The sequence below is a fragment of the Brachionichthys hirsutus genome, chromosome 17 (assembly GCF_040956055.1).
Source record: "Brachionichthys hirsutus isolate HB-005 chromosome 17, CSIRO-AGI_Bhir_v1, whole genome shotgun sequence".
NCBI classification, from domain to species: Eukaryota; Metazoa; Chordata; class Actinopteri; order Lophiiformes; family Brachionichthyidae; genus Brachionichthys; species Brachionichthys hirsutus.
In genome coordinates, this window is record NC_090913.1 from 6,842,348 (window position 1) to 6,866,197 (window position 23,850).

The following is a 23,850-nucleotide window of genomic DNA, read 5'->3' on the forward strand; positions in this document are numbered from 1 at the left end:
AGGTGTTGTGGTTTCAGTGGTTTAGGTTTGTGCACCGATGAAATTGCAGATAAAAGTATTTATGAAGCCGCCTTTTAACCCAGTGTGACAGCTTTTCCAAAAATTTCACACAATGAACAATATAGACTTTACTTTTGGTCTGTCTGTTGTCCTGTTTAGAATTCCTCAGTTTGACACGCACACACAAATTCCACTTCTTCAGTGTGTAGTGCAGTGTTACTTACCAAAGACTAACTATGACTCCAATCCCGATGGATCTTCTCTTCAAGTCCATCCAGTTGTCAGTTGCTTTTATCTAAATTTTATTAGAAATTATTTCTAATTTATTTATTTATTTCTTTGCCCTCCTCAATGCCGTTCCTTCCTTGATATAAACATCAATATAAACAGAGAATTCCCAGTGTTCCTTTCCATGCACTGCTAGCTGCCAGCTTCAGGCATGGTTAGAACTCAAAAAAAAAATCAATACAGTATACCGAGTGGTGGTGGAGATTCTGTATGTAATTACTATGATGATGATTGCTGAAATAGATTTCAGCGTGAACTGATGGTGACCCTATATCGCTGAAAATTCTCAAGTAGATTTATAATTTAAAAACACGTTTTGATAATCATGGATTCACACGAATCCTGTTTAAAAAAAAATGTGTCAAGCACTTTGTAGTTTGAATGCATTTCAACCTCATGTAATGCTAACAAATATACTATAATTACCCCCGCCGAGGATTTTTAGCAAATTTCGCCTGGATCTGATCCAGAATGAGGTGAGGAAAAAATATTACATTTTAAGATTGAAAGCGTCAAAAATCACTTAAAAATACAAAACAAATGTTTCTACATTACTATCAGTTAATTCTGTAGGGAAATATTAAAAAGTCTTCCAGCAGCCTATAATGTGTTTTTACCATAATGTTATGCTGAGGAAAAGGGAGAACAATTGAATGCTAAATCCAAAAATGCCTTAACCATAATTTAAAACTGTGTTAGGAAAATTGGTTCTGCAGGGTTCAGCTAATAAGACAAAGACCAGCCAAGTGGGCCCCTGGGCAGAGGCTGATTGCTGGCCCCTATAACCCTGCTGGCTCCATCCTCAAAATCAGTAGACCTTAGAATTTTAATTACATCTGGCTTCAGCAATTGCACATACACTGTGAAGACCAAGAACATCGTAACTAACACATTACATATGTCCAACTTCAGCTTGCTTGTCATGGCAATAAAATAAAAGCCAATGTCAAATTAATGTCAGGTTAGGCAAGAGGATATCTGTCGGAGGAGCCAACCATCTGGAGACACTGAGAAGCTGAGCTGGAACCCCAAATCACAGATAACTACATACGCAGTTCAGCTTTATATAGCAGTTATGGGATTACTGTAGTATAAATATACTATCATTTTATATAATTATATAGTATAATTTTTTCATTTAAAATTAATTGTGGTGCTGTCAACAACCAAAGTTTGAAAACGTTATCTCTGTCCAAATATTCATGGATCTAACTGTACATTATATCAGAAGCAGTGGATGCACTTAAAACTTCGAATCCCTTATCATTTAGAATCACCATTTAGTCATAAAAGTATTCCTCTCTATTAACTGTTCACAATTCTAATCGGTATTCTCTTTGAGTGCGCAGGCCTATGACAGCGGGTGCATGAGCGAGTGAATGTCGGTGGGGTCAGGAGGACTGATGGCTGAGATTGGCAGCCTCGCCCCTGTCACCTTACCAAGTATGGAGTGAATGAATAATGCACATAGAATGTAAAGCGTCTTTGAGTACCCAGAAAAGCGCTATATAAAATCAATGCATTATTATTATTATTATTATTATTATTATTATGACATCCCACTCACAATATAATTCTGGTTTTTGTCATAGTCAATTATAAAGACGTCTGACATTAATTTGTAGGGCTTTCATTTGTCTCTCTGAAGCGCCTGTTGCGCGATGTCTCCTCCTCAAAAATCAACACACACGTCATCCACGAAACGACACGTAAACGCATTCATTTAAGGCATAAAAAAAGCAATTAGATAAAAAAATATATAAATATATTTGATCGCAGTTATTCCATACTGTAAGGACATCAGTCATGAATAGTTTTTTTTATAGTGAGTCTACATCAAACACATTCTGAAATCAATCAAAGCTCCATGATGTTTGTAGTTATTTATTTCATGGATCATTTTCTGTTCCGTCACTGCGGTCTGATTTGGTGCGCTCCATTCCTCCATCGAAAATTCTAATCAACGAATTGAAAAAACGCTTAAAAGCTGGATAAATGATCAGCAATATGCTATAAATTCTGTTTCACCGGCTTGACTGACACTTGCAGCGCAGTCGCAACTCCATTGACTCCGACAGGAGCGACTTTCACTGCGTCTCATGCAGGAGCGACTTTCACTGCGTCTGCTGGCTCTGAGCGCGCTGCTCCCAGACCGCATCACCTGGAAAACAGTGAGGAGGAATTTAGGTTAGGCACTGCTTCAAATGCAATTTGACTTGCGAGCAGACACTTCGTTATACTTCTAATACTTGGATGTACTTTACATTTTTCCGATGGATTTTTTCAACGATTCAAATATTTCTCTTGGATTCACTAAATCAACAACAGGTAGGTTGAGCAAATAGCGCCCTGATAATGTAGTGTGTGAAAAAAATGCTTATAAGCTTACAGAAGATATAGCCTGTTTTTGTGCAATAGGTTGTGAAATGTGATTAAATCATTAAATGGATACAAAATAATAATGAGATAATAATAATAATAATAATAATAATACTGGACATGCTGGACAGTCTAAGTTCAGACATTTTGGAGGGTTAGGGGGAGGCGTATACAGATGTTTGTGCTTGCAGAATTCTTTTGTTACATAATTGCCCAAAGTCGGTAAAAAAAAAAAAAACAACACATGGCAGAGAATTGTACCAACAACATTCTGGGACATAAAACATTATGCATTTCACCATATCATTATACTTGTCACTTGTGTAGACGTGACAGAAAGCTATAGGACACATAGGAAATTATTCAGACAGTATTTGTGAAATAAATATCAGGAGTGAAGCATATCCCTTTAAAGCTGAGTGTATCATATTTGATACACCTGACCTTTCAAGATTCTGAGACTTCTACATCATCAGTTTGATATAACACACACACACACACACACACACACACACACACAAAAACAGACATGTACAATCAATATTAAAAATCTTTTTATTTGGAAAAATGGTTCAGGCTTTAATGGGATATTTGAGAACTGCATGTATCAATTCAAATACTGATAGGATCATTCCACTGCATTCGATAAGTTTTCTTTGCCTCATGTAAAAATAGTTACCACAATGTATATTAGCATTAACATTGTTAGCTTGGTAACTACCAAAATTGGCTTTGACTAACACGCACAGGACTCCAATATCACCTTCTCATAATGTCATTCTTTTCAACTTTAAATGTTGTGGTGAGCTCAGAGAAATGTTAACATATGACAACACGAGCGCCCCAATTCATCGTTCGACCATGTGTCTTAAACTCCAAGACATCATGAGCTCAGAAAAACATCGTTACCGTCAAGTTTGAGACGATGCATTTTCTATCTAATTCAACCAAGACTTTAAATAGTTTATTCATCTTAAGGAGAGTTTTCTCAACTCAGAAAAGAACACTTCCTTCTACAGTCTATAAGAAACATTAATTTGGAGATGAATAAGGCTATGAAATTGTTATTTTTTGAAAAAGAACTGTAGTAGCTAAAGATGACAGACGCAGAAGTGCGAACATCACAACACTGGAGTAAATTCTTACATCTAACCACTTTGCATTGTCTCAAGTTGCAGATGGGACCTTCCATTACAGTACGATCCTTCCTATCATCTATGGAATCATCTGCTTCCTGGGTGTTATCGGGAACTGCATCGTCATCTACACCATCATGAAGAAGAGCAAGTGCTGTGGAAAGCAGACTGTTCCAGATATCTTCATCTTAAATTTGTCCATTGTCGATCTTGTGTTTCTCCTTTGGATGCCATTCCTAATCCACCAGCTGCTGGGCAACGGCACCTGGCACTTTGGAGCTGCGATGTGCACTGTCATCACGGCTCTCGACTCAAATAGTCAGATTGTCAGTACTTACATCCTCACTGCAATGACCCTTGACCGTTATTTGGCTACGGTCCATCCCATTCGCTTCAACTACATCCGGACACCTCCTGTGGCAGCGCTGGTCATCAGCATGGTGTGGGTTCTGTCCTTCCTAACCATCATTCCCGTGTGGATGTACGCCGGGCTGATGCCTCTCCCAGATGGATTGGTAGCGTGCGCTCTTCTCCTTCCTGACCCAGTCACTGGCACATATTGGTTCACATTATATCAGTTTTTCTTGGCATTCGCTATACCGTTGGCCATCATCTGCCTGGTTTTCTTCAAGATCCTGAAGCACATGTCAGCCAGCATAGCACCGCTGCCTCCCCGGAGTTTGAGGGTCCGCACCAGAAAGGTGACCCGGATGGCTGTGGCTATCTGCCTGGCTTTCTTCATCTGTTGGGCCCCTTTTTACATCCTTCAGCTGGTCCACCTTGGTGTGCAGAGGCCAAGCCTGGCTTTCTCCTACGCCTACAACATTGCCATTAGCATGGGATATGCTAATAGTTGCATTAACCCTTTCCTGTACATTATTCTCAGTGAGACCTTCAAAAGGCAGTTCCTCCGGGCTGTTAACCCAATTAATCGAAAATTCCGTGTGAACCCGATTACCACCGATGGTGCCAGTGTGAGTGTGAGGATGGTACCTGAAAGGCCTCAGCAGGAGCCAGCTTCTGGAGAGATACCATCCAGTGTGGCCTCACAATGAATTGAAATTAGAATCACTGAATAAAACAGATAAGATCGACGGATGTGAACTTTTGTGAAAGAATACATTCTTTTTATTAACATTAATATGTGACATTTGGGTTTATATCTAAAAATTTGTTTTTTTTTTATTTCTTCTCTCAGATAAACCTGGAAAGAAATTACATTTAGTAATAACAAACATGTTTATGATCAGTCATTGCCAGGGAAAGCACAGCATCTCTGATTTGCACACGTTAGCTTCTCTGAGAAATTGCTGCTTTTCCCTGCTGCCCTTGATTAATGTAATACTTTATGACAGCTCTAAAGAAACTGTTTGGGGAAACTGGAGCAATCAACACAATAACTACAAAACCACTTTGGTTTTCTTTCAGGATCGTGTCTTTTCTCTGACAACCTTGCAATCCTCCCTCTGAAACCAATTTAAAAACAATTCAAGAAATGTTCTTTGGTTCTACAACGCAATAGTTCTGCGCTCACCTCTTAAGACCATTACATATTTATCATCTTTCAAAAGATACTGTATGTACCTGCTGTTTTTTCAGCCAACATATTTCTACTGCCAATGTATTTTATAATTTTAAGTAAAATTGTCTTGCTGCACAGACAGATTTCACCACTATTTTCTTCTCAAATGGAGTGTTTATTTCTGAATTTTATCTACTATTTTGCATCGTGTTTAAGTACAATTAGAGGACTGTGCAGGCCATAGCTTCTTTGTGCAAATGCGATTCAAAGAAAAAATCATCAAACCCAATTTGACAGTCCATCTTTATCACCTCCCCTGTGCTCCAATTCTCTACACATGATGAAGAGTCATGAAGCTATGGAAACCACCCGTTTTTTTTTTTTTGAAACAATACATTTTCAGCCAGTCCTGAACTGCCATTACCTTCGTTCACACCAGCAATAGAGTCGATCCAAATCCTTTTATGCTCACTCACATTTTTGACTTTGTCATGGTTGATTGCTCTCGCAATCTGGACATGACCTCATCCAGCTGTCAATGCGCATCCAGAATGCGGATAATTTTTCTAGGTAGAAAATCTTTGAACATTTTTGTGTCGATGCTTAACATCACATTTTGAAATACTGAAAAAGATACGCATCAGAGGCTGCGATATCATTATGAATAGTATGGATATCAAAGTACCTTGTAATATCAAAGAGTGGCTTGCAGCCTGCAGCTGTGTGAGTATTTGTTACGCATCTTACAAGAATGCATTCAATAGCACCACGGCTGGTATTAATAGGAGTTACCTGTGTTCAACACATTATTAATTGTTCTCTTCAGGTATTAGTAATGTAATAGCAGTAATGTAATGTTATGAATTCAATCCGTTGACTGTCTCTTTACTCATACAGTAACAGTATCTGGGTAACCACATATTATGTGCATAATTATGCTTTGTCATTAAGCTCAATTTAATTCTGCTTAACAAAGCAATTATTTGTCTATAATATATATTTTCTTGCATGTCTTGCTCAGTTATCTGTTTGTGGGATATTTCATATCTGTTTATGGAGTTTGATACATTTTGTGTAGTTAGTCAAAGGGAAAATAAGATGTTTGTAGATTGTCTTGGAATGTCATTTGGCAAAACTACATTTGTTGGATTGTTACTCAACTTTTGCAATTATTACCTTTTTTCGGGACCATATATCATTTTCAGGAGATGTTGGGAATGTCACCAGAAACAGATTATTACATTTTGGTGATGATCTAGAAGAGATCTTGGATTAATGATCACTTTGAAATCTTCGTTAACATTGCAGTCAATGGAGCTTGAAAATGTGTTCCTCAATATCTCGGTTGATTATTGACTGAATTTAATCTTGCATGTTGTCAGAACAATGCCAAGTTATTAAACTCTTTTTTTAGAAGAAGTTGCTTATGTAAATATAGATTATGGATGGATGGATTGTGTACATAGAGATACAATCGTGTTTAATGTGCAGAAACAAGCAATGGCCAATGCCAATAATTTTCATGCTGGTGTAATCAGTTTATCTGTATGTTTTTTTCTTGTTATGGAGCAAAACAAAACAATAAGTTGTTGTTTACTCTGCTTGTGAGCACAGGCCACTTAACAAATCAACATTCAGAACGTGCACTGCGAAAAAATATATGGTAAAATTGCATTACTTGCTCGCAACTTGTTTGATTTGTGACTGCGTTTGCTGTATGATGTAAAAAAAAAAAAATCAATTTACCTTGTTTTATCCAATATTCTTCTTTTTTTGTGTTAGATTTATTGTGTATTCATTAAAACAAATCCAGTGTTTCTATACCTGCAATAAAACAATGTTAAAGAAGTTAGTTTTGAACACCAACCCAGTGTGACAGAAACAGGGGACACAATGAAACTTCACCATTCATCCGCTTCTTGCAGGCTCTTTCTTATGCATCATATTCTGAGAGGTCCAGGACAAGGAAAGAGTGCATTGCAATAATTTAACCTAGCTAGCAATTACAGGGGTAGGGTTCATAAGAATCCTGCTGACGTGGAATAGTCTACTTGTGACAGAGCTGCCTTTTTACAACTAAAGAGCAAACTTTAATATTTGTGACCCTGTCAGGAATATGTGGTTACAGAAAACAGAGTGGATAATGTATTATCAGCGGGTGAGGAGCAGAGAGAAGGTTCACCTAGAACTGCAGACAGCTCAATGGCGGCTTGAAGCCATCTCGTTTAAACACTGTAAATCATGTTATTTAAAGGATAAATCCCCAAAATAACAACATCAATCAAAAGGATGCATTTCATTTTTATAGGTGAAAACAATCAGTGCGTCTGGATTGCAAGCAAATAACCAAAATAATTCACAATTGAGTGATGACATTTCAACTCCAACACTTAATAAAAGACATATGCTATGAAACTTTTTTTTTTCTGCTTCCAGTGCTCAAAATGTAAACGCACTGCTCCAAACTGAATATTCAGGCACTTGTTTAATTCCTAGTGAACCAAATAAAAAATAGACTCCTTCTAACGTTTGATTAACAGGTCACACATTTCACCCATTACATTATATTCCAGAAATAAAACAGCTCAATATACTCAAATTCTCTAAAGTGCATGGTCCAAACACGAGTCACTTCATCTTCTGAGACAAAAAAAATACAACAACTGTGCATCAATACCTGTTACCTTGATTCAGAGAGTTTAAACACACACATCTTGGGTGACACAAGCAGATAGCTGTAAAAGTGATCCTGCATTGCTGTTGCAAACACAGAGCAAAGGAATTCTCTTCAGATTTTTTCCATGTCTGCCTCTCAATAATAACGACTGGGTCGCAGGTGGTCGAGCGTGTCGCCCTATGATCGAGAGGTTGGGGATCGATTCCCGGCTCCGGCACGTGTGTACACTGTCGTCGTGTCCTTGGGCAAGACACTTTACCCACATTGCGTGTGTGAATGTAGAGAGCGAGTGAATGTTGGTGGTGGTCAGGAGGGCCGATGGCGCCAATGGGCAGCCTCGCTCCTGTCAGTCTGCCCCGGGGCAGCTGTGGAAAGCTTACCACCACCAAGTATGGAGTGAATGAATAATGAATAATGTAAAGCTTCTTTCAGTACCCAGAAAAGCGCCATATAAAACCAACGCATTATTATTACCGGTATTATTATAACAATAATAAATGGCATTGCTTGAATTAATGGGTCAACACAACATAGAAATGAAAAGAAAGTGACAATATGGCACACGCACACTGCTCACACAACGCCCACGGCCTTGGCACAAGAACGTCGCCGCCGGCATGGGAATGCGTGCCGTCAAAAGTCACGAGCGTTTGTTGCTCACTTCACTGCGCAATATGAAAATAAATACCAACATCTCCCGGGATAAAATGGACACAGCATTGTTTTACAGAAAGAAAGAAAAAACTGGCAGAAGAACATCCTTGTAACGGGACGTCAAAACCTGACAGATTTGACTCTTAAATAAAGTTAGTGCAAACAGTAAAATCAGCTGAAACAGTGCGTTCAAACAGCTGCCAAATGCTGACAAGTAAGGCGCACTTCAGATTCGGAGTGGCCGAGGAGCCGCTGAATGACAGACACGACTTGATGAACTGTATTTAATGCTGCGTTTCCAAGAAGGCACAATACGATGAGGAATTTGTCAAATCCATCTCACAGAGTCTTTTACTTTTCAACAACTTGGCAGGAAAGAGAGCTCAAATATATTAAACTGAAAAAGATATCAGACAGTGATGTTCATGTGTAGGAAAATCCACTTTCCAGATGTTTTGGCTTCTCGTTATTGCTTTGTAGTACTGCAGTGTGGCCAAAGACACATTCGTGTACACAGCGCTGCTAGACCTCAGTCCTCTGCAGCCAGAGCGACCTCAGACTATGGACTATGAACGATGACATCTTGACACGTCATCGTTGTATCCGGTATATTCACTGCAGGTTAATATCAAGTCAAAACAGGGCCTCAGAGATTTGGGTCACTCGTGTCACGACAGATACAAGGCTTTGTGTGTCGGTGCAGGTGTGTTGGACATTTCCACGTTAGAAGCTTGATTCTGGGACTGTCCTTTTGCGTCCCAAAGAAGCTGTGCTGTAACGAGTCCTCTGCAGGGCTCCAGAAGACGGTTTGTCTGATGTCAGGCTACGTGATGGTGTGGGGGCTGTGGGCATTTCTTTACGATGCAAAGATGCTGTCCTGTGCATCCTCTGCTCTGTTTTGGTGGGAATGCTGGAGGAGCTCTGGGAGCGCTTCATGTTCGCCATGGTTTGCCCCACCTTCCCATTTGCCATCTTGTCATCCAGATGGCCAAAGCCATTAGACTTCTCACTTTCCACCCCAGTTCTTCTCCCTGAAGTCCTATTTGACAGCGAGAGCCGAGAGCTGGTCCTCCTGCCTCCTTCCTCGGCTGATTCTTTCCCTGAGTCACCCTCTTTTGACTTCCTTGAGTCCTTGTCCTTCTTAAGGAAATTACCTTTGAAGAAGGAGAGCAGTCCTTCGTTGCTCTTGGAAACATCCCCTTTCGTGGTCTGGTGCTCCCCGTCAGCTCTATCTCCTTTTTGTCTTCTCAGGGACCCATTATGAAGGTTGGGATTGCTATAGCTTGGCTGGACTCCAGCACTGGAACTCCTTTTGGTCTCCGTATCTTGGGAAACTTTGGAGGAACTCTGCTTTCTCTCATCTTTTCTCCTAGTGAAGTTATTACTCCTGGAGCTACTGCCAATATTCACAGTGCCCTCAACTCTTGTCTGGCTTCCCTTGCTGCGTCTCAAGCTGGATGTTTTTTCTGATGGCCTAGCCTGACCCTCTGGGACCTGTGGAGACTCATCTCCCGTCCTATTCATACAGGTCACACTCCCACCATCAGAAGATCGAACGTTGCCTGCAGTGCGAGCCTCTTTGCCCTCTTGCGTGCTTTGTTGTTCATTCATTAAAGTTACTATTGAATCCTTTGTGCATCGTGGCCGTCGGCCAGATTCCAAGTACTGTACCAACTCAGCAGGGGCAGGATCTCGGACAAGTGGAGGTGCTGGATCTGGTTTCTGCCTTTCCCTTGAGCCCAAAGACCAGCGCAGAGGAAGCACTTTGTTCAGGGTTTCTTTGGTCTTGCTGGGGGCTCTCATGCTCGCGCTGCGTCCCTGACGATCTCTGACAAAATGCCCACTTTGCGGATCCCCTAGAGTTTAAGTTTGAGAGGAAAGATGTTGTTTTTACAATTAGAGGCAAGACCAAAATAAGAACAGACTAATATGCTACACAGACAATCATTCACACACACACACACACAGTCACACCTATGGGTAATTTAGGGTAACCAATTCACCTCATTTGCATATTTTTGGTGGTGGGAGGAAACCGGAGAACCCGGAGAAAACCCACGCAGACACGCATGCAAACTGCACCACCGTGCTGCCCACTTGCTAAACTGATTAGAACAAATTTTAGGTGTGTCGCCTTACTTCTTTCCTCTTTAGCAGGATCACCAAGGAAGACTGGAGACTCAGGTGAGTCAGGTATGGAAGACGGGCAGGTGGTGGAGGATCGAGAGACCAGACTGCCTCTTTTACTGTCCTCTGTTAACCGGACTAGCCAGTGGTCTGACATCGACGAACTTGTCGATCCTGTGAGAAACAAAAAAAGGAAAGCGAGATAACTGGGCCAGCCATGTGAACAAACGAGTACTTCTCAACAGGTATACCCCAAATCAGATTGAGAAAAATCTGTAAATATGTGTTTATAGGGTAGCTTAGTTTGGGCTTCTTTTGGTGTGAACAACTTTATGGATCTACCCTCAAGCTACCAAAATATTTACTTAAGACATTTACATTTATTTTAAAAAATGCATATATTCCTGTTCAGGCATGTTAAATTTATCTTTAATCCATGAAATTGTAGATGTTTTTCTGTTTGCCGGTGTCACCTCTGTTGGAGCAACTGGGTGACCATGGAGGGATGATGTTGCATCTCTGGTAGAACAGGATGTAGGCTCCTCTGGTACAGACTTCTTCCTCTGGCACAAAGTCAACACTGCTGTCATCATAGCTATACCACAGACCATCCACCGAGTTCCGACAGTAAGCTGCGATAGATAATGACAATGAGAATAATTAATAATGAACACCTAAACATCAAGTATTGCTAAACTTAATAAGGTGGATCAAAAGTATTTAAAAATAAATTAAAAAAAAGAGTCATAACTCTGAAGACTTTATGAGTGAATGCAATGATGTTTTAAATGCTGACAAGTTGAAGCAATTAATACTAAAAACTCCCAGAGCTGTTCTTCAGTGATCTATAATGCAGAGTTCCTTTGGAACGTGCATCGCTCAAGCGGAATAATATTAGATAAGGGACTTCCAAACACAATTTTGATAGGACCTCTGAGCACAGTTTTTAGTTTGCCACCTTTATTAGTTATTTAAAGAAAGGTCTGCCTTACATTTTAATGTTTCTTAATTATTATTTTTCTCCTTCAACTCTGGTTCCGGACTGGTTCTGGTTAACTAGATAATTCATTCAGAATACTTTTATTAATATCCCAATAATAAAAAAAAAACCATAACTATTCACAGACTTATAGTTATCACGTAATAAATAAAATACTTGCCCACCCAATTCCTTACCAGTATAATGGCCACCGTGCATCCCTCCATGATGGTTACACACAGCGTAGAGTTCGTACCGATAGTCGTGGGGAGGGATGATGTCAGAGGGTTGCTGTGGTTTGCCTGAATGCTGATTCCAAGACGGCGGCGAAGCCCCCGAGTTTAGGCTCTTCATGCTCTGAGTCCTCTTTACTACATGGGGGGCCATGTCCAAACCAGTCATGGGAAAACGCACCAGCGTGGAAAGCTTGTTCCTCCGCTCACCAACCTGTTTCAACATTTGTGATTCATTTATGCAGCACAAATATAACGCATGAAAAATAACACCCATATTTTGTGTTAAAAAAAAGAACAAAAAGTGCATCTAACAGAAATAAATGGAAAACTAAAATAATTAAACAGTTAATTACTATTGTAATAAGGGAAACTGCATATAGCAGTGCAGGGAGGTAGAAGCATAGATTTTGTGTACTGATTTGATAACAGTTGAACTAAATTCTGTCTCTTGTATTTACACACACACACCCTAATCCCGAAGGACTCACAGAAGGGACCCATCACATCCAACTCCCGGCTGACAACCGGTCTCTACACATCATGAAAGGTCTTCCAGTTTACCAAATGCCCTCAGATGTTGCCTCCTCCTATTCTATTCAATTTTCTGCCTGTGTCTTTCCTTTGACACCATAGGAATTAATGGAACTTAATTACAAGCATAAAAGTTTCAAATTTACTTCACCAGAGGAAACCGTGCAGCTCACCTACCTGACGGAAGCGCTTGAGATGCAGGATCAGTATGTCAGGCAGCGTCCACAGGCTCATCTTTACCATGCCCTGCTGAAGCTGCTTACAGTGTGGACACTTCCAGGCATCATCTGGGGCAAGCTGGAATCAGTCAGTGAATCCCTCAGATTAATGATTACACAAATCAGATCTGAATGTTAGGATTATTCCTGCATGCTTGCTACCACTTTCTTTTCTCGTTATTAATTAATACTTGTACTCTTTTCGTATGACCCAAACCCACCCGATATAATTATTTTTAATAAATAATGATTGGGTCTTTTTTCTTATTAATTTCTCTAACTAAATATATACTTTTACGCAGCTGCCACAGAGACACCAAGCACAACAACCAAATCTATAGTCCTCCCATCGATTTTCATCGAGCTTGGTGGTGCAACCATTTGACGTCACACCCAGAATGCCTTGCGACGTAAACAACATTGCCGGTCCCCAAAAGAAAACGGATTTTATAGCTTATAAGAAATAATTATATCTTTTTGTCTATGTATTTACGTATATGGTTGTATTTTTAGACCGAGTATAAATAACATGAAAAATCTAACATGATTGAGTTCTTTAAAAAAAAAAAATCTACACACCCCTCTCTGTGTTTTCTATCAATAATAACGTATATTTCACACCGCTTACAAAAATCAAAGCCCAAAAACAAACCAAAAAATAAGGCCCACATATGATGAAGATGATAACAACAACAACAACAACAACTTCTGTTGACTTTGTGGATGCGTTTTGTGCAGCCAGTCTCACCTGTTCCTCCTTGGTATACAGCTGGAAGCACTCATCCAGGGTGCAGCTGTGCTGCTGCAGATGCTGCTGCTGTTGGTTCCTCACACTCTCCGCATCTTTCACTACCTCCTCCTGGATGCTTCCAAAGACACTGGGGGGGGGCGCACGCACAAATGACCCTGAGTTTATCGCTTGTATTCAACAACAACAACAAAAATTCAATTTGGAACAGGGGGTGTGCATTTATTTTATTTTGGGACACACATCAACTGAATCACTGTGTGTTCTCGGTCTTGAGGAATTGGAAAAATTGTACGAAATATCGTTGCACATGGGTGTACTAACCACTCTTTAGTCTTGTGATCCCACTCGATGACAAGCTTCACATGAACAGGTCCGCCGGGGCCACACGTCTTCAGAACTCTACAGTAAAGCAGGATAAGAACAGTAATCAGCCACCAGAGGCAGGGTGGACATTTGGGTGTGAAAAAAAATAATTGTTTTGTTGCTCCAACTCAGTTTTTTCTTTTATGTTTTGTGTTATTTTTTTTTCCATTCTACCTGCAAGGACACATGCCCTTAGCAGTATTTCTGTCTTGCGTGTGTATATCTCCTGTATTACAGTATAGCCATTGTACAGCTGTATTAACAAGGACTGACTGTAGATCTTAAAGAGATGTTTTTGACTGCAAAAGGTTCTGTGAGTGAATAATGCTGACATTGTGTGAGTCTATATAGGTGTTCAGTACAGCAGCGCCTTATTTTGCTAGTGGAATTTGAAATCTTGCTGCCCAACCTTTCGACAGCAGGATGGTACAGTGGCCTGATGTCTTGTGGGGTCAGGTAGCTGTAGGTTGCTGATACCCCCACCACTCTGATCTTAAACAGCATGCCAATATTCTGCAAGGACAGAGATAAACATTAGAACATTAGCCTCTTGCGAAGAAGATTCAAGAGGGCTATGACTTTAATACTGTGTGTGTGTGTCCCTCTAGTATAATGATGAGTTTCAAATTCAGCGGCGGAATGATTCTTCTAAAAGCAGAGAAAACCAGGCAATCGATGTTTGAAAAAGGTGTTATGTCAAGTCAAGCAGCTAGCCGGGCTGGGGTTTGCAGTCAGGTATGACTTGGCATCTAATAAATCAATCAGGAGGTACTTTGATGGTGGTATGTTTAAAACAATCAAAGCAAAACAGAAGCCAGTGCATGTTTCCTCATCACTCTTCACCTTCAAGGTAATCAACAATTAAATTCTTATGCTGTTGTTAGTACCGTAATTCTTTCTTTAATATTTTCTTTGCTTGTTTTGCTGAACGTTTTCGGCTGTGTTACAGCTTGCGGCATGGATTTTGACAAAACGTTTAATTTGTATTAAAATATTTCAAATCATTAACTCTTACATGGCTTTTATACTCTATTTATGCATTTTGCACCCTCTCTTCACCTTCATGGCCAAAATGAACAGGCAATTGAAAACTGCTATAAAATCATCAAACATTATACAATACCTTTTCTGCTTTTTGGAAAACACTTGAGACATGTTTAAAAAAAAATTAAACATTTAATCATTTTCAGAATTGTAATCCCTTTAAATGCCAGTGTAAATGTCTGAACTATTCAAAAAACAACAGCAGTTTTACTAAATTGCCACGGCTTGTCGACATTGAGAATTCTGACATCTATTGTTGTGTTTCCTTCTGTCAAACCGTGAAATAGTAATCTCCTAATCTCTTTGTATATCCACTATACAAAGACAATAAAAGCTTTCTATTCTATTCTAGTTTCATCTCTGTAAATAAACCTCTGGGTGGCACCAAACACCTCATAATGAAGAGGCAGAGGTGACCAAACGAATGAGAGCCAAGTACTCGCACTCTTAGTTCCAGTCAAGAGGGTAGCCGTAGATCCCGGAGAGAACCCACGAAGACACAGGGAGAACGTGCAAACTAATATGCATAATGTAGAATCAGCATAGCAATGAGTTTAAACCACCATCACAATTAAGAAAAGCAAGCATCGGCGATTCTTCCAAAACAACCTGTTTACCTTATGTCTTCGTCTTACAAAAGAGATGAGTGTGAACAGACCAACCATCAATATGGCGGAATTACCTGAGTCTGAGATCCATTCTGCATCAAATAATAGAGCTTGCTGAAGATGCTCTGTTGCAACTGGTCCCACGAGACGCTCCTGTCCTCATGCATGAGAAATGGAGGTGCAAACCTTTGGAGGAGAGGAGAAGAGAAGAGAAGAGAAGAGAAGAGAACAGAAGAGAAGAGAAGAGGGAAAGAATAAGATCAACTTGGCTACCTTTCAAAACATACATATTATCGTCCTTGAAGGTTGACTCTATTGAAAGCAGAGAAAGTGTCAGCCACTCATTCTGTCATCATCATATCTGACAAGCTGCCGGATGATGGGTACTTCAAGGTTTTACCGTCAGTGGATAATTCCCTGTACTGACATTATGAGGCTCATCAAATGAAGTCAATATGCCACCAATGTATCAGTACCTTAACTATTAAGTTGAAGACTGTATTTGTTTAAATTTACATCACATTAATAGTTACAATGTTACAATAATAGGGCCAATGCCAAATCTGCCAATCTTGAATATTCTACACTCTAATCATCAAATTATTCCAAAATGCACCAATTATTTATTTTTTTGTTGGCAGAATTTGAGAAAACCTTTTTTTCTGTATTAAAATTTGCAATGAAAGGAAGTTTTTGTGATAAGTCTCAACATATGAGCGTGTGTGTGTGCATGTTTGCCATGATAATAAACGCTCACCATTGTTCAATGGTGCAGCTCGGTACAAACTAAAGCAACCAACAAATTGAAAATCAATCAGGCCGCTTCTTACCTGACAGCCTGCTGGCCGGAGCCTGCAGTGTTACAGATGAGGAGGAGAATCGTGGTGGAGTTGCCTTGGCTGTATTCAGAGGAGGTGCCAGACGGAGGTAACCTTTGACCATCAGGACCGGGTGTAGAGTTGTGCAAGGAGGAGGGGAGGCTGTGGTGATACCCTGAGCAGAGGATCGAATTAGAGCGCTGTTAAAGAGGACCGGTGGAGAACCTGTGAAACAAACGGACGTTCCTACTGGTGCACTGGAACCAGACTACTGAACAATGGGGGCAAATTGCTTTGGGGCAACAATAGTTTGCTAGAAGGCTTATCAAATTACTTCTCGTGAGGGGTGTACTCCATTTTGTATCATTATGGCCAATCAAGGTACAATTTTTTGTTCTTCTTATCTTTCACAGATGCATGGAATCCATCGATTGAACCTACATTTTTTGAGAGTGCCATGTCTCCACCACCCCTCTCTGCTGCTATGATTGATATTTTTCATGATAGCGGTAAAAATGTGAAGAAAAAGCTTTCCTTTCGCATCCCTTGATACAGTTCATTATCATTGTTAAGTGGAAATATATACTTTTATAAATCTGGAATATGTTAAGCAAAACTGCGGCAAGCTCCCTTTAACACAAGCAAATGTCACTCGATAAATTTCAATTAGTTCCTCCTATTTCTGGCTTAAATCAAGTTTGACATTAAGACTAATGGAGCAGCACGGTGGCGCAGCAGGTGGCGCTGTTGCCTCACTGCAAGAAGATCCAAGGTTCAATTCCACCTGTAATGCCAAAGGCCTGTGAAAAAAAGACTGTGAAAAACTAACTCTATGAAGCTGTGAGCCGGAAACAAAGCAGCTCTCGGTACCCAAATAGCAAACTGCTACTGAAAGACCAACCATCTAATGCACAATGACAACAACTGGTGAAAGATAAATCTATTTGAACTGATTTTGACCTTAATTTTTACAACCCTGAGGAGATGTTAAGAGAATTGCGCAATCGAGCACACGCTATGATTTACAGTGGGCAGCGCAGTAGCTGAGGGTACACGGAAGGGAGAGCCTCACATCTCCCGGGAAACAGAAACTATGACATGCACCTATGCACCTACGTTGCACGTATTAATTGCTTTAGTAATTTATTGTAATTTATGTAAGTTATTTATTGTCATTTTGCATCAGTGGGGTAATTTATTTTAGATTAATTGTTAGTTTGCACTGGCGGTGTAAAAACATTTATTTTTGTTTTTCTAATGTTACGTTGCATCAATTGCGTAATTTAATATTGGTTTTATTTTTATTTGTATTGTTAATTGCGGATGATTTATGTACGAAGGACTTTCAACGGAAACAAGCCCGCAAGGGCTTTTTTGAAATGCTCCTCTTAGACCGGATGTTTGACGTTATTTGTACTGTAATACATGCTACTGTGTGACTGTACTTGTACTCTAACATTCTATCTAATAAATATATTCATCATCATCATCACATGATCAGAGGATTTCATTCAAATATACTTGTTCACATCCTACCATGTTATTAATCACTGGCACCTGTCAACATCAAACACACACACACACACACACACAAACAAACACCCAGGAAAGCAGGTGTAATGCCATCACAAAAGTGAACAAATGCAGAAACACACACACACACCAAGACACACAGATGTTTGTGTGAAAGCATTTATTTCCGTGTCTAGGACAGAAAAGGACATGATTTGTTCCCGAATAAGTAAATGCAGCATTTTATTAAAACAATATTATCTGAAGAAAATAATTAGCGTAGAGAAGGTTAAGGCAAGCTTTGGATGTAAAGGCTTCGTCTAAACTTCCTCTTTCTCAGCCATCAGGTTCACCCAAGGTGACGTTTAGAGACATCGCCCGTCCTTTAAATGATAAATTCATCTCCTGTATCTCTGCCACTCTCCCACTCAGTCATCGCTCCCCTCTTTAAAGCACACCCTTTTTCACTTCCGAGGCTTAAATGTCAAGCCAAGTTTGTTCCAGCTGACAGGATTCGAGCATTCCTCAATATTAGCCCTCAGTTTATCCTCACATAATCTTTCACATTATTGATTGGAATTGATCCAATAAATTCTGAAATGTTCTCAGTGTTTCAAGTAATTGCAACATTTGACTACATTACTATTTGAATGAAGCAAGTCCCCCCCCCCCCCCCCCCATCCGGATCGGTGAGTAATGTGATTTTGTACCGAGTGTACCAGGAGAGTCTCCTGCCAGACTTTCATTCTCACTTCCTCTTCCTGTTCCAGACGGAGCCACAGATGGAGGAAGGTATTGCTGGGATGCAAAGAACACAGAGCGATGAGTGAAAGATGAAGGCGATCGGAGTGGAGGGAGAACTCAAGGGATGGAAGGAGAAGTCAGCTGCGAATAAATGTGAGTCACGAAAGAAAGTGATACAGAGTGAGAGAGTGGCTCTAATAATAGAGAGGAAAGATGTTCAACTCGTTGCTCGAGTTTGGTAGCATTAACAAGCTGGGATTTCAGCCAGGTTTGAGTGTGTGAACGGTTTAATCCAGTCTATTACAGCCAAACCAGGAAGTCAGTCGCGAATCGAGAGACTTTAGGAACATGGCCAGTTAATATGAATAAAAATCAAACAATCGTACAAAAAACAATCAAATAGCTGATCAATCTAAAATGCAATCAACCAGGCTGTCCCACTAATCCACATTAATCTTCTTTGAGTATCCATTTAATGCTAATTCTCAGTCGTCTCCAACCATCAGTCCACACAAGGCTCTCCTGTTCAAGATGCAATCCGGCTCCGACGTAACTTCTATCAAAACTCCATTAAGATTATAACTACACAACAGAAGACGTTTATCTCGCCTGATCCAGCTACTGTTTGAAGGACCACATTGGTAGATCGTTTCATAAATACTACAAAGTGTTGCAAACAGGTTCGATTCCTGTCTGTGCAGAGTTTGCACGCCCCCCCCCCCCATGTCTGTGTGGGTTTATACTAGAGGCGTAACCCACGTTTGGCCCATGGCAAGCTGGGATAGGCTCCAGCAGACCTGTGACCCGCAGGTGTATGGCATTAAATTAGATTTGTTCAAAATCATGCATTAAGAAGAAGAGGAAGCACATCGAAAATATAAACACGTGAAACAAATGTCTGCCAGTGAAAACTGAGGTTATAAAATGGTGGTGGAAAACTGCTCATCATAAGTAATAAGAACTACGGAGCGTGTGGCGAGAATAGGTGAATACCTGAGCGTGATGCAGTGTTGCCTCCGTGGTTGTAGAGGGGAGGAGCCTGAAAAGCATAGACAACATCGCTATCAGCGATTGCCGTCAGGTCGTCGTCGTCTGAAAAGGACCGCTGAAAACCGGTGGAGTACAACTCTGCTAGAATTACCTGTAGAGAGACACAAAGGAGACACGAACGCATCAGCGGAGGACACGGAGTGGCGCCATTTCCTACCGTTGACATGTCACGTAAAGTCCAGCAGAATGCATCGTCTGCTGAAGAGCAGGTGAAACGCGGACACCACGGTAACGCAAATGTTTCATGTAGTCGTGTCCTTGCTGATATTTCAGCCATGTTCATGCATTCGAGTGGAGCCCTGTTAAAATAAAGAATTCTATGAGATGTATTGTTTGAACCCAGGTTTCATTTAACACAACACAAAAAGAATGAAATGCAAAAACACTCAATTGTAAAAAAAAAAGTTGGCATTTCTGCCAGGTTTTGTAAATACTCTTATGTACAAACTTACACATTCCCAATAGTTTAAGCTGATTATGACAGGACTGCAAGCCAGTCAGAATCCTGCACTGTTACGCAGCGTGGTGAAATAAATATAGCACGTAAGTCAATGTTTCCATGACTCATCAATTTCTGCATTACAACCTTATGTTGAAATGCTGCAAATCAACTCATGTGTATCGCTGCAAATATGGAGATTTTGTTTTTTATCAATCGACAGCACTGGAAATGAAATAAATACAAGACAACTAATGTCTTTGTTATGAAGTTCACCTGCGTTTTTCCTGCTGTTACAAGTGTCTATATCTTCATCTCTTTGCATGAGTTCAAAAGATATGTTGTGTCAGGTGGCAAGACTATTTCTGGACGGTAACATCCTTTGACTTTGTTCCTGTGTGTTTGTGTGCACCTGGTCAGGGGAGATATTGCCCTCCTCTCCCACCATGGCTCTCAGGCAGGACATGGAGCCAAAGACAGGCACAGCGAGCCCCACCCGCAAGTACCTCTGACCCTTCCTACTGAATACCAGCGTCACACACATCGACCTGTAGGGAAAGCAGAACAAAATGAGCAGGGTGGAGAATGAGGAAGTGTGTGTGTGCGCGTGTGTGTGTATGTAAGAGAGGCGATGCGGGACCCCAAATGGAAGATAGCTGATATGCCAGCTAGAGAGAAGAATCAACTTGATTTGCAATTCTGATTCTGCATGTTCCATTTCAGACAAAACCTGGCACACTGGGCTATTTATATATTTATATGCAGACACATGCACACACACACACACACACACGCATATCAGACTTGTGTACATAAGGTTTAAAGACACACATAGCAACCAAAAGCAAAGAGTAAATAACACAATTGTACAAAATTCAGGAAAAACAACAGGAATGGAAATAAAGTCATTAGCTGAAATATTTGAGTAAAATCTATCTCAGCTTCAATTCTTCAAGTGAGTCGTGGCGGCCGACGATCTGGGAAGGCACTTGAAACCTATTCATTCTAGTTGAACAGTGAAAGCTGCTGCTTGCTTTCAACACTAAACCCCTATTAGTAACTAAGAGTAGTTAATAAGTTAAAGAAGAAAAGTCTTCACTGCATGTAGATGGCCTAATAATAATTGTAATTATTCTGGCATGCCCATACTGGCATCTGCAGCACTGTAACCTGGAAGCAGCGCTGCCTCCCAGATGCTGTTTGGATTTTGAGAGCCTCAGAATTTTCAGGCATTTTGCTTGGATTCTGCCACAACAAGCCACCTTTGTGCCGGTGTGTGTGTGTGTGCGTGTGTGTGTGTGTGTGTGTGTGTCTAAGGTGCAGCAATGAGCCCACACTGAACCTGAATGGATGGATTTACTTCTTCACAGGGCTCAGATTGCAGACTGACCACACACACTGTCGGTGAAACACCTGCTGTTAAGCTGGCTGCAGTGAGGCATGAGAAGAGGATGCAAAGCACCAGCATCTGCACGCTTGAAGATAGGGGGATTTGTTGATGACGGAATGAAGTGTCAAGTGTGCCTGTTTCAACAACTGTGTTTTCTACATATTTCTGGAGGTAATAAATCCTGCTGTTACTCTTCTGTGTCTCTCTACTGGTCTCAGTGATCGTATCTGTATTATTGATATCATCACCTACAAGAAATGTTCTGCGTATTTCAGCATAAGATTTTACTTTAATATCTTGCAGAGTCCTAAATGCTATCGTCCATAATCAAATGATATTTGACCGCATTAAGGATTCAGCGACCACGGTTTTAAAGAATACACTTTTAATTGTAAAAATGTCTGGTTTGCATTATACGTCACCTGGTTTGTCGAAGGGGGATAGGCAGGGAGATGCATAAAAATGGGTCAAAGGTGTTGCTCTGCTTGAGGCAATGAGGGCACGTCAGGCAGGACCTGGAAACAGAGAAAGGGAAAAGACTTTGCTTAACATCCTTCGTCCAATTTCACCTTGCTTTTTTCAAAACAAATAAAAAACAACAATCACAACGGCCTCAACTAATGCAGAAGAAACCATTTCTGAGTTTATGCGACATAATGAGTGTGTTGGATTCATGATCCACTGATATTGATGAGCCAAATGCTTACTGATGGGCTTTTTTTGTATACGCCACATGGACACTGATGAATGTTAAGCACTGAAATGGGCCATCTGGACTAGATATGCTGCAGAACTGCAGGTAGGAGGCAGTTCAAATGTTTTTGGCAAAAAAAAAAAAAGGCGAGGGAGGGAGGAGAGATAATGCACAAGATGAAAAATGCTGTATCCAAAAGAACATGTGGAACTTGATTAGGGGATCATTACAGAGATAAAGAAGCAAGAAAGAAAAGTAAAGAACAGAAGATTGTTAGATGGAGGGGAAATTGGGGTAGAGTGCAAGGAGAGAGGAAGAATGAGACAATAACGCTCTGGGCTCATATAGGTGGACAAATTAAAAATGAACTGAGGGTAGGCAGTAGCACAGGCTTGCTGCCAGAAACAAGTCAACCATAAAAAGACACAGACAGGATCAATCAAGAATTCTGCACCAAATCATACTAGTCTGGGATAAGAAAAAAAAAAAACTCACCAATATTTAAATGCAAACAACTCCTTGATTGAAATTACATTCGAGAGGCCTTAACACCCAAAATTCTGCACTGACTTGCACTAATACGCTCAGCTTGTTGGGACGCTGATGGCGCTGGCAGACTGATGGAGAGTATGACATCAGAATTCACTGATTGGCAGCCCCTCGAGCAGAGTTCACTTCCTGACTTGTACTCTCGTGTATAGAGATAAGTGCAAAGCCAGCGACACGCGGCTTTCTGCATACTAACCGACTGAAGATGACATAGCCCCCCCAAACACTGGACTAAAAATGCATCTGTACTCCATCACAGGACTCCGCTCCTGTGGCGAGTACGGAGTAGAGGATGGAGAAAATGACCAACCTTCAGAGTCGCACTGACAAAAGGCTTCCATGAAAAACTAAAAAAGAAAAACATCTGACCTCTTCTCATCGATAAACGTATAAGGTAATAAATAAAGTATAATGAAAGAACATTTATATATTTTGATAAGATATCTGGCTTCTAGTGAAATAGTTCAAGGTCTACTCAATACAATTAGTGACCTAACATGAAACTCCTTGTTCTCTATGAGAGGGAAATAAATCATTAAAGGCCATCACAGTTTCTGGGTACTTATTACATTTTCAGCCTAAGGGTTTGCGGACTGCAGGATTCTTCAACGAAAGCATTTCAGTTTGGTTTCTGTTGGACAAAAAGCTTTGTCCCGTTACTCAGGGTAACAATGCAACATAAGACAACCAGGAAATGATTAAATCAGGGCTATTGGCAAACTGGAGAAAAAGTGTTGCCTCACCATTGCAATATGTAGTTTGCCTGTGAATGCAAGAACCAAAAATTACAGTTAACTCACCTCATTGTTGGATTATTAGTTACTATCAAATCATTTAGAATCACAGTACAAACAATGCTGGAATCAGGCATCATGATGTGCATCATGTTTAGGGATGCTGCTGGCGGTGATAATTTTAGTATCACAGAGCAGAATGGAGGCGTGCCGAGCAGCAAGGCTTTCTCGCTGATAAATAAGAACAGCTGCTGCTGTGTTGTGCGTTTGTGGGCGGATGTGTTGCAGAACAGAATGTGGTGGTTTAGTTTGGTCAGAACTAAACAAAAAGACTGGAAAGGAAATGTCAGGAATGTTACCACAAACAGGTTATTCAATTTTGGTGATGAGCTACAAGAGATCCTTAT

General features: G+C 40.5%; 2 protein-coding genes across 2 annotated transcripts in view; one reads left to right on the forward strand and one right to left on the reverse strand.

The window, feature by feature from the left end:
- Positions 1-2,561: 2,561 nt before the first annotated feature.
- On the forward strand, positions 2,562-4,858 carry mchr1a (melanin-concentrating hormone receptor 1a). The gene is made up of 2 exons (XM_068751379.1): positions 2,562-2,616; positions 3,840-4,858. The coding sequence occupies exons 1-2, from the start codon at positions 2,562-2,564 to the stop codon at positions 4,856-4,858; spliced, it is 1,074 nt and encodes a 357-aa protein (XP_068607480.1).
- Positions 4,859-9,030: 4,172 nt separating this feature from the next.
- Positions 9,031-23,850, reverse strand: part of usp43a (ubiquitin specific peptidase 43a) — a 31,912-nt gene continuing 17,092 nt past the window's right edge. The window contains exons 4-16 of the mRNA XM_068750835.1: positions 21,889-21,981; positions 20,489-20,624; positions 19,581-19,728; positions 16,344-16,506; positions 15,588-15,699; positions 14,271-14,374; positions 13,820-13,897; positions 13,496-13,625; positions 12,707-12,826; positions 11,960-12,209; positions 11,257-11,415; positions 10,796-10,957; positions 9,031-10,512 (exon numbers count right to left, since the gene is read on the reverse strand). Coding sequence (XP_068606936.1) covers positions 9,380-10,512; positions 10,796-10,957; positions 11,257-11,415; positions 11,960-12,209; positions 12,707-12,826; positions 13,496-13,625; positions 13,820-13,897; positions 14,271-14,374; positions 15,588-15,699; positions 16,344-16,506; positions 19,581-19,728; positions 20,489-20,624; positions 21,889-21,981 — 2,788 coding nt within the window. The 3' untranslated portion in view covers positions 9,031-9,379. The remainder of the gene's footprint in view (positions 10,513-10,795; positions 10,958-11,256; positions 11,416-11,959; positions 12,210-12,706; positions 12,827-13,495; positions 13,626-13,819; positions 13,898-14,270; positions 14,375-15,587; positions 15,700-16,343; positions 16,507-19,580; positions 19,729-20,488; positions 20,625-21,888; positions 21,982-23,850) is intronic.